Here is an 18,083-nt window from a genome sequence, read left to right on the forward strand (position 1 = left end):
ATAAAGTTAAAGGAGACTGGGAAAAGGATTTACAGATTTTCATATCTGAAGAGAGCTGGAAGATTATTTTAAAATTGATTAATTCTTCATCATTATGTGCTCATCATTCTTTATTACAATTCAAAGTGGTACAGAGAGTTCATATGTATAAAGACGAGCTCTCTCGTTTCTATGCAGATATTTCCCCTTACTGTGATAGATGTACTAATGGAGTGGCCACACTAATTCATATGTTTTGGACATGTCCGAGCCTTGAAAAATTTTGGAAAGATGTATTTCAAACTTTTTCTGTACTTTTCAATGTCAGTTTTAAGCCCAATCCTTTGACTGCCATGTTTGAAATTGTTGAGGATAGTGCTACAAAACTGAAGCCATCTAATTTACGGGTATTGGTCTTTATGTCTCTCATGGCCAGGAGGGTGATCTTGCTCAAGTGGAAGGAGGCCGCCCCGCCCACTCATGTTCAATGGCTATCTGATGTTATGCTGTGCCTTGGTCTAGAGAATCTCTGTTCGATCTCTGATTCTAAACGTGATTTTTTAATGTTATGGGGACCCTTTCTGAGCTATTTTCATAATCTTTGAACTGTTATTAAAGTATGGATCTCAGCCATTATTATTATAATATTATATGGTAAGGTTTTTCTTTTATTCTCTTTTTTTTTTACCAACCAGCTCATTTTGGTAGTGGGGGTAGATTTTTTTAATAAAATATTTTTATTTTTTAATATTTTTAATAAATTATTTTATTTCATTTCATTTCATAATTCATTCTTTTTTTTCTACATGATTGATTTGGAATATGGGATACTGTCGTCATATTACTGTGATTTAAATGTAATGTAATTCGCATTACTTACTTGTATCCTTATGAATTTTGCATTTGTAATTATGCAATTTAGATAATATTAATAAAAATATTGAAAGAGAAATCAGATGGCAGCCCGCAAGTGTCACCACACTACTGGAGCCAACTTAGCATGCCCGCAACTTACTAACCTGTACGTCTATGGAATATGGGAGGAACCCCAGAGCACCCAGAGGAAACCCATGCAGTCACGGAGAAAACATACAGACTCCTTACAGAACATGGGGTGAATCGAACCTCGGTCTTACAGCTGGCAGACTGTAGAGTGACTGAACTAACTGCTACACTACTGTGCTGCCCCATTTATGAAATAGTTAGCTTTCTTTGGTATTTAAAGGGCTGTACATTTTATTTTACCTAACAGCATGGTTTCATATCATGGTAAAAATAACTGGGCTGAGCACCGTACTGTTGCTTTAAAGCCAGATCCATTATATTCATAAATTTTGCAATTTTTCATTTGTAACTGATTCATGTAATTCCGTTTGGACCAATTTATTTTAAGCGTTTCTGTGGCCGAAGGATTGGTTCAAGTTAACTAGCAAATGGCAACACTCCACCGTAACTGTCCAAACTTTATTCCTTCTTGTCTAGTTTGAAGCAGTTCAAGGAGATAAACCGGATACAAAACTGTTTCATGATCACTGCAGCACAGAGTTAACAAAACCAATCTCAGAGTATACCCCAATCCTGTTGCCACTTATTGAGGAACAGGAAAGAAATAATAAGTTCAAGAGATTCTGCAGGTGCTGGAAACTCAGGACAACACACAAAATGCTGGAGGAAGTCAACAAATTGGGCTGTACTTAAGGAGGGGAATAAACAGTTGCTGTTTCAGACCGAGACCCATCATCAGAACTGTTAAGGAAGAGGGAAAAAGACATAATAATTCTCCCCTTCCTCACCTTCAGGCATCCCCCTACCTTACCCTTCCTGATGATGGTTTCCAGCTTGAAACATCGACTGTTCATTCCCCTTCATGGAAAAAAAGTCACATTCTTTCCATCTTAACTAAAATCTTCGGAATAATTCTAAGTCAGATCACAGAATGGAAGGAATAATAGGGTTTGTCTCCCCATTAATCATCCATTATTTTGTTCCTCTTACAAACTTTTCCTTTGATTTCCATCATTACCATTTGCACTTGATTCGACTTCAAGCTGTGTTGCAGGATCGGCACTAGTTTCAGTCTGGTCCAGGTGTCCCAAATCTGAGGGAACAAAAGCAGAGTCACACTGTCAGCTTTACATTTCATATGCCAGACGAATCAGAGGCGTAGCCTTGATGAAGTATCTCCAGGTACAACCAGATGGAACACAACCTCTGGTGAAGTTGATAGGAATCTCTTTCAAATTTTACACAAGCTAGATGCTTCTGATCATGGACTTTTGTACCTGTACCATTCAAGAAGTCAGCTTCAATATATTTTGGTCATGCTAGGAATCAAACCAAACAGTTGTTGGAGATGCATATAACAATTTTAAAGGACATTATATAAGCACCATCTGCTGTGCTCTTGATTTCATGTAGTCTCTCTCTTCTTTTTACATCTTTTTATTATTTTTTCCAAGATTATAAACAAAATAACAATGTTAATACAAAGAGAATGGTATAATCTTATTGTTAATAAACATATACAGAAAAAATTTCAGATAACACAGGTATAGTAGACTTCCAAACTCATGATGTAATTATTCATAAAAAAAGAAATAAAAAGAAAAAAATACAAAGAAAAACCCCGCAAAAAAACAAAAAAAAAGAACTAAATACTAAACCCAAAAAAGCAAATGGAACAAAACAAGGCTAGACCAATATCTTAAATCAAACAGGTTCAGTAATGTCGTCAACTCCGCTCCTTTGTTCATATATTTTAAGTTAATACGAAGGATTCAGAAAGGTCAAATTACATCATATGAAAGTGTTGAATAAATGGTTTCCAAGTCTCTTCAAATTTAACCAAAGGATCAAAAATATCACTTCTAATTTTTTCCAAATTTAAACATAATATAGTTTGGGAAAACCATTGGAATGTAGTAGGAGGATTGGTCTCCTTCCAGTTCAATAAAATAGATCTTCTGGCCTTTAAAGTAACAAATGCTATCATCCGACAGGCTGAAGAAGATAAAAATCTATGTTCTACCGTTGGCAATCCAAAAATTGCCGTAATAGGGTGGGGTTCAACACAGAATTGTTGAGATAATATCAAAAATATCTTTCCAATATTTTTCCAAAAGAGGACAGAACCAAAACATATGAGTTAAAGAAGCCACCTCAGAGTGACATCTGTCACAAATAGGGTTTATATGGGAATAAAAACGGGCTAATTTATCTTTAGACATATGGGCCCTATGCACTACTTTAAATTGTATTAATGTATGTTTAGCACATATAGAGGAAGCACTGACTAATTGAAAAATTTTATCCCATTTCTCTATAGGTAGGCAAAGTTGAAGTTCCCTTTCCCATTCATTTTTAATTTTATCAGATATACCAGGCTGTAATTTCATAATTATATCATAGATTAGATGCTATTAATCCCTTCTGAAGAGGATTTAAACCTAACATTTTATCGATAATATCAGTAGGGTATGAAGTCGGAAAGGTAGGCAACATAGTATTTAAAAAATTTCTTATTTGTAAATATCTAAAAAAATGGGATCTAGGCAAATCAAATTTCTTAGATAACTGTTCAAAAGACATGAAACAGCTATCCAGAAATAAATCACAAATCATGTTATACCTTTCGTTTTCCATATCAAAAAGGCCTGGTCCATAACCGAGAGTTGAAAAAAAATTAGATATAATAGGGCTTAATAATATAAATTTGTTCAAACAAAAAAATTTATGAAATTGAAACCATATTCGCAATGTATGTTTAACTATTGGATTAACCATTTGTTTATTCAATTTAGATAGTACAAAAGGAAGTGAAGTTCCTAAAATGGAAACTAAAGAGAACCCTTGTACAGAGTAGCCTTCAAGGTTTACCCATTGTGGGCTTGGAGTTACATTCCAATCTCGTGTCCAAAATATTAAGTATCGAATATTAATTGCCCAATAATAAAACCTTAGTTTAGGCAGTGCTAAACCACCATCTTTCTTGGACTTCTGTAAATATTTCTTACTTAATTTGGGATTTTTGTTCTGCCATATATGAGGAAATTTTAGAATCAATAGCATCAAAAAAGCATTTAAGAATAAAAATTGGTATCGTTTGAAATAAATATAAAAATTTAGGTAAAATAATCATTTTAATAGCGTTAATTCAGCCAATCAGTGATAGGGACAGTGGGGACCACTTAGTAATCAGTTGCTTAACCTGATTAATTAACGGTAAAATGTTGAATAGATCCTTATGTCTCTTAGTAATTTTAACTCCCAAATAAGTAAAATAGTCAGTAGTCACTCTGAATGGAGAACATCTATAAATAGGAACCTGCATATTTAATGGAAAAAGTTCACTCTTACCTAGATTCAGTTTATAACCAGAAAAACTACTAAACTGAGCAAGCAAAGTTAATACTGCCGGAATAGATTTCCCCGGGTTAGAAATATATAATAGTAAATCATCTGCATATAGTGATAGTTTAAGAGTCTCATTTCCACGGGTAATGCCAAATATATTAGGGGAATCATGAATAGCAATAGCTAGCGGTTCCAAGGCGATATCCAATAGTAGTGGACTAAGAGGGCAGCCCTGCCTAGTACCACGAAATAGATGAAAAAGGGGAGATCTTTGATTATTAGTAAATACCGAAGCCAAAGGAGTAAGATATATCAGTTTAATTCAAGATATAAATATCGGACTAAAATTAAATTTCTCAAGGGTAATAAATAAATACGTCCATTCAACTCTGTCAAAGGCTTTCTCAGAGTCCAATCAAATAACACATTCTGGAATTCTGGGTGAAGGAGTATAAAAAATATTCATTAATCTCCTAATATTAAAAAAGGAGTAATGATTTTTAATAAGTCCAGTCTGATCAGCAGAAATAACTTTAGGTAATACATTCTCCAATCTCATTGCCAATATTTTAGAAAAAATCTCAGAATCCACATTCAACAAAGAAATAGGCCTATAAGATGCACATTCAGTAGGATCCTTATCTTTTTTAAGAATTTGGGAAATAGAAGCTCGATAAAAAGATTGTGGTAATTTACCTATAGATACTACATCCCTAAAAATTCTACCTAGCCAAGGAGTCAGTGTAGTAGAGAAAAATTATAAAAATTCTACTGTAAATCCGTCTGGGCCAGGTGCTTTACCTACGTTGAAAAAATAGCATTTTTTATTTCCTCTACTGTAATAGGTATGCCTAGTTTTAAACGTTCATTAGATGATAATTTTGGAATATTCAATTTCTTTAAAAATTCATGCATTGTAGTGGAGTCACCAGGAAATTCTGATTGATATAAGGAGGTACAAAATTCTTGAAAGGATTTATTTATCTCATCATGGTCAACTGTCAAAGTGCCATCTTGTTTACGAATCTTAACAATCTGTCGCTTAACCAAGGCCGATTTCAATAGATTAGCCAATAGTTTCCCAGTCTTATCACCATGTATATAGAATTGACCCTTAGTTTTGTTTAATTGACTTTCAATCGAAGATGATAGTAATAGATTATGTTCCATTTGAAGTTCAACTCTCTGTTTGTAAAGCTCCTGATTAGGGGCTATAGAATATTTCTTGTCAATTTCTTTAATCTTGTCAACCAGTTTAAGTATTTCATTATTAGTTCACTTTTTTAATCCAGCAGTATCTGAAATAATTTGTCCACAAATATATGCTTTAAAAGTATCCCATAGTGTCCCACTGGAAATATCCTCTGTAGAATTCGTTATGAAGAAAAAATTAATCTGTTCCTCAATAAATTTGACAAAATCCAAATCTTGAAGCAAAGTGGTATTAAATCGCAATTGTCTAGAACTAGTAGATGTATCCCTTGACTTAATAGATAGTTTCAACGCTGCATGATCAGAAACAGAAATGGAATCACATTTACAAACAGTAACAAGTGGAATTAATCGAGAATCGATAAGAAAATAATCAATTCTTGAACAGTGATGATATACATATGAAAAAAATGAAAGCTTTTTCTCATTTGGATGTAAGAACCTCCAAATTTCTGAGATTCCAGAGTCAGTCATAAAAGAGTTAATAAGGGTAGCCGATTTATTCGGAAGTACTTGATTGGACATGGATCTATCCATCAAAGAATTTAAACAACAGTTGAAATGTTCACCCATAATCAACATATAATCATTTAAATTAGGAAGAGACGTAAAGAGATCCTTAAAAAAATCTGGACAGTCAAAATTTGGGGCATAAACATTAAGCATAACAACTTTTTTGTTAAATAACAAACCAGTAATTAACAAAAATCTGCCATTCGGGTCTGAAACCATCTCATGGTGCAGAAATGAAATTGACGGATCTATAAAAATAAAAATGCCTTTTACTTTGGCCTGTGAATTTGAGTGGTACTCTTAGTCTTTCCAGAACCTAAAAAAACGCTGATTCTCCTCTTTCCGGACATGAGTTTCTTGTACAAAGATAATGTGAGCATTCATCCTATGGAATACTTTAAAAGTTTTCTTCCATTTAATCGGGTGGTTTAAGCCATTTGTATTCCAAGAAACCAAATTAATAATCTTATCCATCATACTGAACTCGAGCATAAGGGTATGTAAAGGGTTAACCAGAGTACAAACTCATGACCCCGGAAGAGGAAAAAAGGTCCAAAGAGGAACCAAAAGTTATGACATTTTGGACATTTTGGTAGTTTCAGGTCAGCCCGTTTAAAAAGAAAAAGTAAATTAAAAATACCTCCTCCTTCCACAAAAACCCAGAAAAAAGCCAAAAGTGTCCAAAGCTAAATCTGCAGCTAACTCTAACCCCATCTTTGCAGAAGGTGACCCTGACGAAGGGTTCCAGCCCGAAACGTCGACTCATCGTTTCCACACGGATACTGCCTGACCTGCTGAGTTCCTCCAGCGTTTTGTGAGTGTTGCTTTGATCCTAGCACCTGCAGATTATTTTGTGTTAAAGATCAAGCGCCAGTTCATATTATTGGTTTTTCGTGTATAAAAGATCGGAAGTGATGCAAAAAAAAGAGAGAATTCTCAGAAGAAGAAGAAAACAATCCACCATCTTAAAATATAATACTTCTCCAGTAACATTTCAAAAAAAAGGAAAACAAGCATTAAAATTGTAACTAAATAACTCTCAAGAAAAAATATTAAGAGTGAGAGATACAAACTCACTAACAAAAAGCATACTATCATTTAAAAATATAGAGCATACCTACACTATGAGATCAAGGCAGAAAACCCTCAGAATATAAAGTACTAATTTTACAAACTAAATATTAACCTTTTTTAAAAAAAGAAAGGAAACAAAAAACGGATCAAAGGCGAGGGAAAAAAAAACAATGCATTAATTAGTCCTCAACAGAGGGAGACAGATTGTCAAGAAAACTTTGAGCTTCGGTTGGAGTTTTGAACAAACTACGAGAATTGTCCAGCATAACAACTCTCAAACAGGCTGGGAACAGTAAAGCTATTTTATAGCCCCGGCGATAAAATTCTGACATCTGTGGTTTAAAAGCCATCCGTTTTTTCAAAACTTCTTGGCTGTAATCTTCGACAATTCGAAATTTAAAACTTTGAAGCTCAATCATGCCTTTCTGCCGAGCAGCCTGAATCACTCGTTCCTTATCATGAACATAATGAAACTGAACGATGACTGGCCTCAGTCTGGCCAGTTTCGCTGGTTTAAAACGTAAAGAACGGTGTGCGCAGTATAACAGAGGGGGTGCCTCCAATATACCTGGACCAAACACATGCGCTAACAATTTAGAAAAATATTTAGTAGGATCTCCCGTCTCAACTTCTTCAGGAAAATCTATTATTCACAAATTCTGTCGTTGAGAGCGATTTTCAAGATCAATAATCTTAGCTCGATAACACTCCAGCTGTTGAGTTACCGAAGTTAAGTCTTTTTCAACAGCTTCAATTTTTCGATCCTTTTTGCGGTCATCTTCATCCAGTTCTGCAATTCTAATTTGTTGTTGATTGATTTCACGTCTGAATGATTTAAGATCATCTTGAGTCATTTTCACCACATCTTCAATTACAGCAAGTCTTCGATTAACTATATCGTCTAGAAGTTTCTTCATTGCTTCAGCAGTTAGTGGAGCTTCCTTCGATGCTTCAGGATCACCATCATTTTTTCCGTTCCCGCCACAGCCCTTTCTGTTTTTAACTTCTCGTGCTCTGGTAAGCATTTTCAGTGAGTAAAAGTCGAAGTTCAATGATATATTTGTAGTATAAATCGTTTAGTGTAGGTATAGGTAAAGTATATAAGAGTGGTTACATGTAAAAAAGATAAAGGGTGTGGAGCGATGTCAAAATACAGCTCACTCCATGAGTCCCCCACTGGAAAGTCCTGCCGTAGTCTCTTTCAATAGTGTTTATTTTTGTTAAGTTTCCTGAGGCATTGATCGCTACCCCTTTTGAGCAAAAATTCAGTGATCTGAATTTTGATCAGACTGATATACCGGGATCTAACTTGCAGCTCTCCTGTCTGTTTGGAAAAACGTGGATTGGGTTTCTTAACCTGCATCAAATGCTAGCTTAGCTGAGCACTAGGCAACTAGCTGTTCCAGGCCTCATAAGGAAACGGAAAGAATGCAAATTGGTGAACCAGAGATAGGTTTTTAAAGGTGAGGTTAAAGCTTTTCCAAATTCAATCTCTGGCTCTGGTGATACTGGGAAAACCACACTTCTCTATCTGAAGCAGTACAAAATGAAAGGGGGACAGACAAGCATAAAGTTTTAGGAGTTAATATTTTGGGGCAAAGTTTTTGACTATTGCTTGTTAAATGTCACATATGAGAAACTGGAAGCTATGGTTATGGCCAGATTTGTTGATGTCTAAATGTAAGAAACTAATAGGTATGATGAGCCCATGTCATTGCATCATGGTGGTAACGACAATAATAATTAACTTCATTACAATTATAGTTACCACCAGGATGCAAAACAACTGGATTCATCTGTATTTTATTCACACCTGGGAATCCTTATGTTGGAATCAGAATCAGAATCAAGTTTATTACACACATACATACTTACACATTACTGTGCAAAAGTCATAGCGACATATAATCAGAATCAGGTTTAATATCACTGGCATATGTCATGAAATTTGTTGTTATGCAGCAGCAGTACATGACTCATTAGCCGACTCTGCTGACAGCCATGTGATTCAGCGGTGAGAAGGTCACCTTTCATAAGCAATACATGACGAGGGTCGGTATGATTTGGGGCTCAACCAGACAGTAAAGTCAGGTTGTTCCAAGTAAGGAAAGTAGACTGTAGCAAATGCTGTGGAAATACAGTAACATACACTGTTATCGGTAGCCCAGAAATGACAGGTCACACACCAGCATAAAATTTATAATGAAAGTACAGTGGCATGCAAAAGTTTGGGCACCCCTGTACAAAATGTCTGTTACTGTGAATAGCTAAGTGACTAAAAGATGAACTGATTTCCAAAAAGCACAAAGTTAAAGATGACACATTTCTTTAATATTTTAAGCAAGAAAACTTTTTTATTTCCATCTTTTACAGTTTCAAAATAACAAAAAAGGAAAAGGGCTTGCATCAAAAGTTTGGGCACCCTGCATGGCAGTACTTAGTAACATCCCCTTTGGCAAGTATCACAGCTTGTAAACGCTTTTTCAAGCCAGCTAAGAGCCTTTCAATTCTTGTTTTGGGGATTTTCGCCCATTCTTCCTTGCAAAAGGCTTCTAGTTCTGTAAGATTCCTGGGCAGCCAAAAAGTTCTATCTAAACAAGCCTGATGCATTTTGGAAACAAGTCCTGTGGACTGATGAAGTTAAAATAGAACTTTTTGGCCGCAATGAGCAAAGGTATGTTTGGAGAAAAAAGGGTTCAGAATTTCATGAAAAGAACCCCTCTCCAACTGTTAAGCACGGGGGTGGATCGATCATGCTTTGGGCTTGTGTTGCAGCCAGTGGCACGGGGAACATTTCACTGGTAGAGGGAAAAATGAATTCAATTAAATACCAGCAAATTCTGGATACAAACATCACACCGTCTGTAAAAAAGCCGAAGATGAAAAGAAGATGGCTTCTACAACAGGATAATGATCCTAAACACACCTCAAAATCCACAATGGACGACCTCAAGAGGCGCAAGCTGAAGGTTTTGCCACGGTCTTCACAGTCCCCCGACCTAAATATCATCGAAAATCTGTGGATAGACCTCAAAAGAGCAGTGCATGCAAAACAGCCCAAAAATCTCACAGAACTAGAAGCCTTTTGCAAGGAAGATTGGGCGAAAATCCCCCGAACAAGAATTGAAAGATTCTTAGCTGGCTACAAAAAGCAGTTACAATCTGTGATACTTGCCAAAGGGGGTGTTACTAAGTACTGCCATGCAGGGTGCCCAAACTTTTGTTTCAGGCCCTTTTCCTTTTTTGTTATTTTGAAACGGTAAAAGATGGAAATAAAAAAAAGTTTTCTGGCTTAAAATATTAAAGAAATGTGTCATCTTTAACTTTATGCCTTTTGGAAATCAGTTCATCTTTTACTCGCTTAGCTATTCACAGTAACAGAAATTTTGACCGGGGTGCCCAAACTTTTGCATGCCACTGTATATTTATCAAATTTTCAACTTCAACAAAGAGTTACAGAAAAAGAAACAATAAAATATAAAGGCCCATTACAGTTAAACCAGTCCAATGTGCACATAAACGTTGGAGCTCACTCTTGGAGTAGTCAGGTGTATCGCTTTACTCACACGCTGGACCCACGGTCTGTGTGAAAGCATCCACCTCATTCCAAACTTTTGTCAGAGACCATCTCAAAGAGACTCTCTCAGGAGTATCGGTCCTGTACATTCATCTGCACAGAGCTCTTCTTGCAAACTGTGACTTTCCTTCCAACGGCATTCTGCAGCATCTTCTGTCCCCGCTCCGCACCTCCCACCAAAAAAAACCCAAACCACACTACTGTCCTTTAGAAACCTGATCCTGCCCAGCTCTCCCGAATCTCCCACTGGGCAGAAAGTTACAATTGGGTGACGCAACATTCTTAAGTTGGACAACATAGCTCCTTATCTTTAGCAGAAGCCAAAACACTATTACCAGCAGGATATTCTGCTTTTACAGAAAACTCCTAAAATAAAAAACATCACAGTATAGCAGTAGAAATCTTACCCACGGCATCACATTCTCCCCCCACCAAAAACAGTCATGTCCTCATGACTTTGGAACTTTTAAACCATTAATAATAACACAGTATTCAAATGAATTTTGTGATTTCAAGACCCCCAATCCATTTGTAAATGAAAGTAACGTATCTCACCATGGGAATTGACATATCAGTCTGTTTCTCAGGTGCATCCTCTGCCAGCCTAGCTGGGGGTTTCCTGACCCTCTGAGATCTCCTTATCTCATCTTCAGCTTCTCCACCTTCAGCCACTCCTTGTGGCCTTTCCTGTCCATGAGAGGATACCTCCCCCTGTCTATCACTTGTACATTTCGATGGCTCAGGTCCCCCTGCCCCACGACTGAACTCAGCTCCCTTCAGTTTAAGCAGGTGCTGCCGAACATTTTCAGCATCCACTGGTGCTAAATGGTGAGACCTCGCTCAGTAACGGAGTGTCATCACTCACTCTAGCTACTCCTCCAGGTTGTAATATGACGGGTTTAGACTGGGAGTAACTTACAGTTCCTCATTTATACTCATCATTCTGCTTAGTAAGAACTTGCACCTTCTCAAAAGCAGCTCTGAACACTGGGTGAATGGACAAGGATTTCAAAAAATTCTCTCAATTTCTCTCCTTTCACACACCCATGAGCCTTCTCACTACAAGTGTATTTGTTCCCAGAAGAACGGAAGCTACAACTTTTTCAACCAGATCTGGGCAGACCAACACGGGTATGTCAATAGTCGCAGTTATTCCAACATCTGCTTCCGAAGACTCCAGCTTCAATGACAAGTAACCATTGTACAGGTACTCATCAGACTATGCCCCCAGATATCAAGGGCACTGAGTGCCTTTAATAGGAATGTGTCAAATACCGGTTGTAAAAGGGTCTATAAAGATACGCAACCTCAGAACCTGTGTCAAGTATGGCTCTGGCATAAACACCTTCAATCTGTATGGAAACATCAGAGCTTGGTCCCACAAAGCCCTCAAGAAGAGTTTTTGCACTGTAGTGTTTCCCTTGACACACTGATTGGAACGTATTCTCTCCGAGACGCCAGCCTGTTCCTTTACTGGCTCCCGCCATAGTTTTGCTTCTTTTCTTCTCCATTTGATTAACTACATATTGATATAGTTATAAAGAAGGCAAGACAGCGGCTATACTTCATTAGGAGTTTGAAAAGATTTGGCATGTCAACAAAAACACTCAAAGACTTCTATAGTTGTACTGTGGGGAGCATTCTGACAGGCTGCATCACTGTCTGGTATGGAGGGGCTACTGCACAGGACTGAAAGAAGCTGCAGAGGGTTGTAAATCTAGTGTTACATACTTCATGGATATCTTGTGACTGTCTTATGAGGATGATGTAATGATCTTGCAGAGGTCACATGATGTAATTTTCCCGCCGATGTGAGGTCATGTGATGACCTGTTCTCACCAGGTATATAAGGGTAGACCCCTGGTGACACAGTTAGTCTTCAGTTTAAATCATCAGTGAGATACTCCGCTATGCTGCATATTTGCCTTATGACGCAATTTAATTTTAGAACGGAGTTTTGCTGTCTACTGTAAGGTATAGAAGTGTTGGGCTGGCAGCTTCACCAATAGCTGCCAGATTTGTTGATGTACCTTTTCAGTAGTATTGGAGAGTGAAGACGGGAACCTGAAGGAGTCGTTTGGTGGTTTTGGAGAGGATCGACCATTATTGAATTCGTTCAAGAAAGAGTGATCTGCATGAGATGACCTCTGGTATAGCAGAAAAGGTTGTGCAGTATCTAGTCTATTCTACAGAGGAAAATGTCAGTGCCTTTAAACCGTTTTATTTCCGTCATCGTGAATCCTGCAGACAAGGCAGGTTCCGGCTGGAATCAGCAGTAACGTCAGGTCTTCGAGGAATTCTGTATAAATCTCTTGGACTTTCAAATTTACCATTCTAAGAACCGTGTTCTAATTTACCACTTTAAGATTGTGTTCACATTTACCGCTTTAAGAACTAGTACTGAGTTTGGCGGTTTGTTAAATGGCCACAACGCAGTTTACTTCCGCGTAAGGTTTTCGTTTATCTTTTTACTAATTTTGAACAGAGTTTAATAAATGTTTATTTGTTTATAAAACCGGACTCATTTCTATATTCATTATTGCCGGTCACGTGACATTAGTCACCTCCATCTTGGGCACTAGCCTACAAAATTTAGGGAGCGGTATCTCAGAAAGGCAGTGTCCATTATTAAGGACCCCCATCACCTAGGGCATGCTCTTTTCTCACTGTTATCATCAGGTAGGAGGTACAGAAACCTGAAGGCACACACTCAGCGATTCAGGAACAGCTTCTTCCCCTCTGCCATCCGATTCCTAAATGGACATTGAATCTTTGGACACTACCTCACTTTTTTTTAATATACAGTATTTCTGTTTTTGCACGTTTTTTAAAAATCTATTCAATATACGTAATTGATCCACTTGTTTATTTATTATTTTTTAAATTTTATTTGCCATTATTCTTATTTTTTTCTCTCTGATAGATTATGTATTGCATTGAACTGCTGCTGCTAAGTTAACAAATTTCACGTCACATGCTGGTGAGAATAAACCTGATTCTCATTCTGATTCTGACTTACTTTTCGAAAGTTTCACAGTCCACTTGAAATGTCCAGCTTCTCCACAGTTGTAACAGAAAACACCAGTCACCTCTCCAGTCAAGAGATCCTTGTCAGCAGTGTTCCTCCGCATCATAAGTCAGACAGGTAGGTCGGGTTTCCCAACAGAAATACCACATTTAACTGAAACATTAGTAGGAATCCATCGAATCAGCTCAGCTTGAAGGCTTTCACCTCATTCCTCGAAAGCTCTATCTCTGTGACATCAGGGGATACTTTAGCAGCAGAGGCTACCACTGAAGGCACTGCTCAGCTTTAGGAAATGTTCCGCTACTCAGTCACATTTTCCACCTATCTTCTCCAGGTAGGGCACATCTTGCGGGTCATTCGAATACGTAGAGCAATCATGTCATGCGACAGTGCGCCCTTCACAACTTGATCCATCTTTGTGCAATTTCTCTCCGAGAGTGGAATGTCCCTTTTGTGGCATAAAGAGTGCAGCAGTTTCTCCGACCTGAAAAAGTAGGCAGGGAGCTTCTCCCCCTTCTCATGGAATGCGTGCCCAAACTTCATCATAAGATCATTTGAACTTTTAGTAGTGCCAAAACCATCTTCCAGCGCTTGCAAGTAATTAGCTGACATGCGTAATGGGTTTTCTGCCTTTTGGAACCCCTCTATATCAGCCACCAGACCCTTTAGACTCTCTATCAGTCTCTGTTTTTCTCATATTATCCAAGTATGGCCATTCGTCCAGTAACTGAGATGTCTGCTCAGCCCAAGCCCCATATTCTTCTTCGCCACCAGGGGCAGGCTTGGCTCCAGAGAACACTCCCAGCCTATGATAACGCTGGCTCTCTGCAGGTACACTTTAGCATTTATCAACCAGTGATGCTGTAGCTGAAACCAGTTCAGAATTTCCATCAACTGTTGAATGACCCATTAGACCTTTCTCTTCAGACAATTCCTTACCCTCACTTCGCAGAAACGAAAACAACTTGTTTTTAAAGTCTTCACCCTCAGCTATATCCCCCCCCTTCTCTTGAGACATGAACTGGCCATGGCCCCACCTCTCCAGGTGCCCCTAATCCTATCAGACAGCATGTCTTCAGTCACGCCACCGGCAGACTGGACTAACATGACATCCATACCAGCCAATTGGTCAAAATGCTATTGAAGCAGTATAACTTTTCCCAACACTTCAATAGAACTCAGCACTCTGAGTAGCAGTTCGTCAGGGGAACAAATATCCACCCTGCTCAGAACACAAGCATGACTTGTGGATAACCACTTCAAAGTGTCCAAACAATAATCCCCAGGGCATCCATAATAAAGTACCTTAATTATGATTATGACACACTTCAATTTCCCCAAATAGTAGTTTAAACACTGACTTAAACACACAAATAAACCACACAATAAACTGCTTAATCAATCCTAAAACAGCATCCGAAATCCGAGATGTGGCACCCACTAATGTAACACGCTCACCAGGGTTCATATACAAACTTGGCTCATTAGCTAACTCTGCTAACGGCCACGTGACTCAGCAGTGAAAAGGCCATCTTTCATAAACAATATATGTCTAGGGTCAGTATGATTTGGGGTTCAGCCAAACAGGAAAGTTAAGATGTTCTAATTAAGGAACATAGGCTGTAGAGAATGCTGTGTAAATATTGCCCATATATAGAAATGATAGGTTGTACACCAGCATAAAATTATAAAGAAAGTATATTTATCAAATTTTCAACTTCAACACAGTTACAGAAAAAGAAAAGAACAATAAAGGGGCCCATTACAGTTAAACCAGTCCAACGTGCACATAAACGTTGGAGCTCGTTCTAGAGTAGTTGGGGGTGTATTGCTTTATTCGTGCACTAGACCCACGATCTACGTGAAAGCACCCGCCACATTCTGAACTTCCTTCAAAGACCATTTCAAATGAACTGGCTCTCTCAGGGGTATTGGCCCTTCTTCCTTGGAGCCATTCAACTTCAAAGAACGCCTCTTGCGATGGGGACTCTCCTTCCAACAGCATTCTGTGACGTCTTCCCTTGTCCCCTGCTCCGCAGCTCCCACCCAAAAAACAAAACAAACCAGACTACTGTCCTTCAGAAATCTGATCCTGTCCAGCTCTCCCAAATCTTCCACTGGGTAGGAAGTTACAGGAAGGCTGGCACAACATTCCTACGTTGGACAACATGGCTCCTTATCTTTAGCAGAAGCCAAAACACTCTTACCAGCAGGACATGCTGCTTTTACAGAAAAATGCTAAAATAAAACATGTTACAGCATTGCAGTAGAAATCTTAACCAGGGCGTTACATACAGTAACAAATACGTATATTAAAATGTTATATTAAATAAGTAGTGACAAAAGAGAAAAATAAATAATAGTGAGATATTGTTCATGGGTTTAATGTCCATTCTGAAGTCTAATGGCAGAGGGGAGGAGCTGTTTCTGAATAATTGAGTGTGTGCCTTCAGGCTCCTGTACCTCCTCCCTGATGGTAGCATGAGAAAAGGGCATGTCCTGGGTGCTGGGAGTCTGTAATGATGGGGGTCCTTAATGATAGGTGCCACCTTTTTGAGGCATCACTCCCTGAAGATGCCCTGGATGGTGGGAAGGCAAGTGCTCATGATGGAGCTGGCTGAGCTTACAACTTTCTGAAGCTTACTTCAATCCTGTGCAGTGCCCCCACTCCCTCTACCGGAAGGTGATGCAGCCAGTTAGAAAGCTCTCCACTGAATTTTACCAGTGTCTTTGGTGACATACCAAATCTCCTCAAGCTCCTTATGAAATATAATCACTATCATGCCTTTTTTGTAACTGCATCGATATGCTGGGACCAGGTTAGATCCTCAGAGATATTGACACACAGGAACTTCAAAATGCTCACCCCTTCCACTCCTGATCCCTCGATGAGGACTGATGTGTGTTCCCTTGTCATATAAGTATATATGTAGTGCAAAAAGAGAGCAGAAATAGTGAGGTAGTGTTCATGGGTTCAAGGACTATTCAAAAATCTGATGGTGGAGGAGAAGAAGCTGTTCCTAAAACACTGAGGGTGAACAAAGAAGTTTAATCTTATTAATGTTAGGTCAAAATCATAACTTCATCATAATTGAAAGTTCTCTCCTTTTCAGATGCTTGTGTACCACATAGCTTGCAAACTATTTGAGAGCACCAAAAGTTACCTTGGGCATTGTCTTCTCCAGCTGCCATTAGTGAGCTCTCCAGACACATGGGGAATGAGTCACAGGGCATAGTGATGATCACCCATTGAATGAAATCCTTGCAGGTGTTATTATCTTTAGTAAACAGTGTCTTTAACAACGTTGAAATTTTCTCCTCATTGGTTTCTCGGCTGTCGACAAGCTCTTGCTCCTCCCTGTTGAGAACAGTCTTGGCCTTCTCTATGACACTCTTTGCATGTTGACTGAGCGATTCCACCAGCTGCCCATGGTTACTCTCCAGCACTTCCTTTATTCCACTGCTGCTCATCCTGCCAAAACTAGATTGACAAACATACCATGAAGTAATCAAGTAATTCAAATGAGAAAACAATCAACAAGGCTCACTCCATTGCAAGCTAACTGTGAGGGCCAGTAGCAAACTCAAGTGTAGGAATCACAGAGATGTCAGTAATTCAGACAAAACTAAAGAGTTATTACAGAAAAATTAAACTAGAAAAATCAGCAAGAGCTAAGGCAAACTACACAGAATCTCGATGAACTGGAATCCTTTCTGATACACAGAAGAACTCAGAGTTTCACTTGACAAGGAACCACGATGACTGAGCAAAGAGGGGCTGGCATGACCACCTGTAATACACCCTGGAGCACATGATTGAATAAAGATGATAAATACAACGAGTTTAACAATCCCGGTGATACCAAGAGAGAAACTTGCAAAACAGTGAAAAACCAGAGTCCAAACACAACAACCCCAGTTGTGACACTGACCAAATACAGAACACATTGATCCAGTTGTGACACTAACACGACTTATAAAGCACCTGTAAGGTGACAAAACATTCCAAAGTCAGTCTACTGCATATTGAAGTTGGTGGGGGCAATCATTCCAGCACTAAAGGCCCAATAGCTGGTTCCCACATAGGAGTTCAGTTTGATCCCATTTACTGCCAATCACAACCACTTCACGCTCAAAGTGTATTTAATAAACCAGCTCTCATACTTTGCATATACAGTCAAGGGCACTGCATTACTATGGATTATTGCTTTTTAATCGTGCGGTGAGGACAGCTGAAAAGGGTTTCTGAGATGCAGTCTCCATTGAGGCCAGGAGCACTCACATGGGCCCCAGCTATACTTGTCTTTTCTTTGGCTATGTGGAACAGTCTACATTTCCAAGCCTTCC

The 18,083-nt window shown here is 38.5% G+C and overlaps 1 protein-coding gene across 6 annotated transcripts in view; it reads right to left on the reverse strand.

Moving 5' to 3' along the window:
* The window catches only part of nlrc5 (NLR family, CARD domain containing 5), a 218,189-nt gene that overhangs the window by 180,984 nt on the left and 19,122 nt on the right, over nucleotides 1-18,083 (reverse strand). For all 6 annotated transcript variants that reach the window (XM_072279467.1, XM_072279466.1, XM_072279468.1 and 3 more), the window contains exons 2-3: nucleotides 16,901-17,217; nucleotides 2,003-2,077 (exon numbers count right to left, since the gene is read on the reverse strand). In XM_072279467.1, coding sequence (XP_072135568.1) covers nucleotides 2,003-2,077; nucleotides 16,901-17,217 — 392 coding nt within the window. The remainder of the gene's footprint in view (nucleotides 1-2,002; nucleotides 2,078-16,900; nucleotides 17,218-18,083) is intronic.

The sequence above is a fragment of the Mobula birostris genome, chromosome 15 (genome assembly GCF_030028105.1).
Source record: "Mobula birostris isolate sMobBir1 chromosome 15, sMobBir1.hap1, whole genome shotgun sequence".
In the NCBI taxonomy this organism is placed as follows: Eukaryota; Metazoa; Chordata; class Chondrichthyes; order Myliobatiformes; family Myliobatidae; genus Mobula; species Mobula birostris.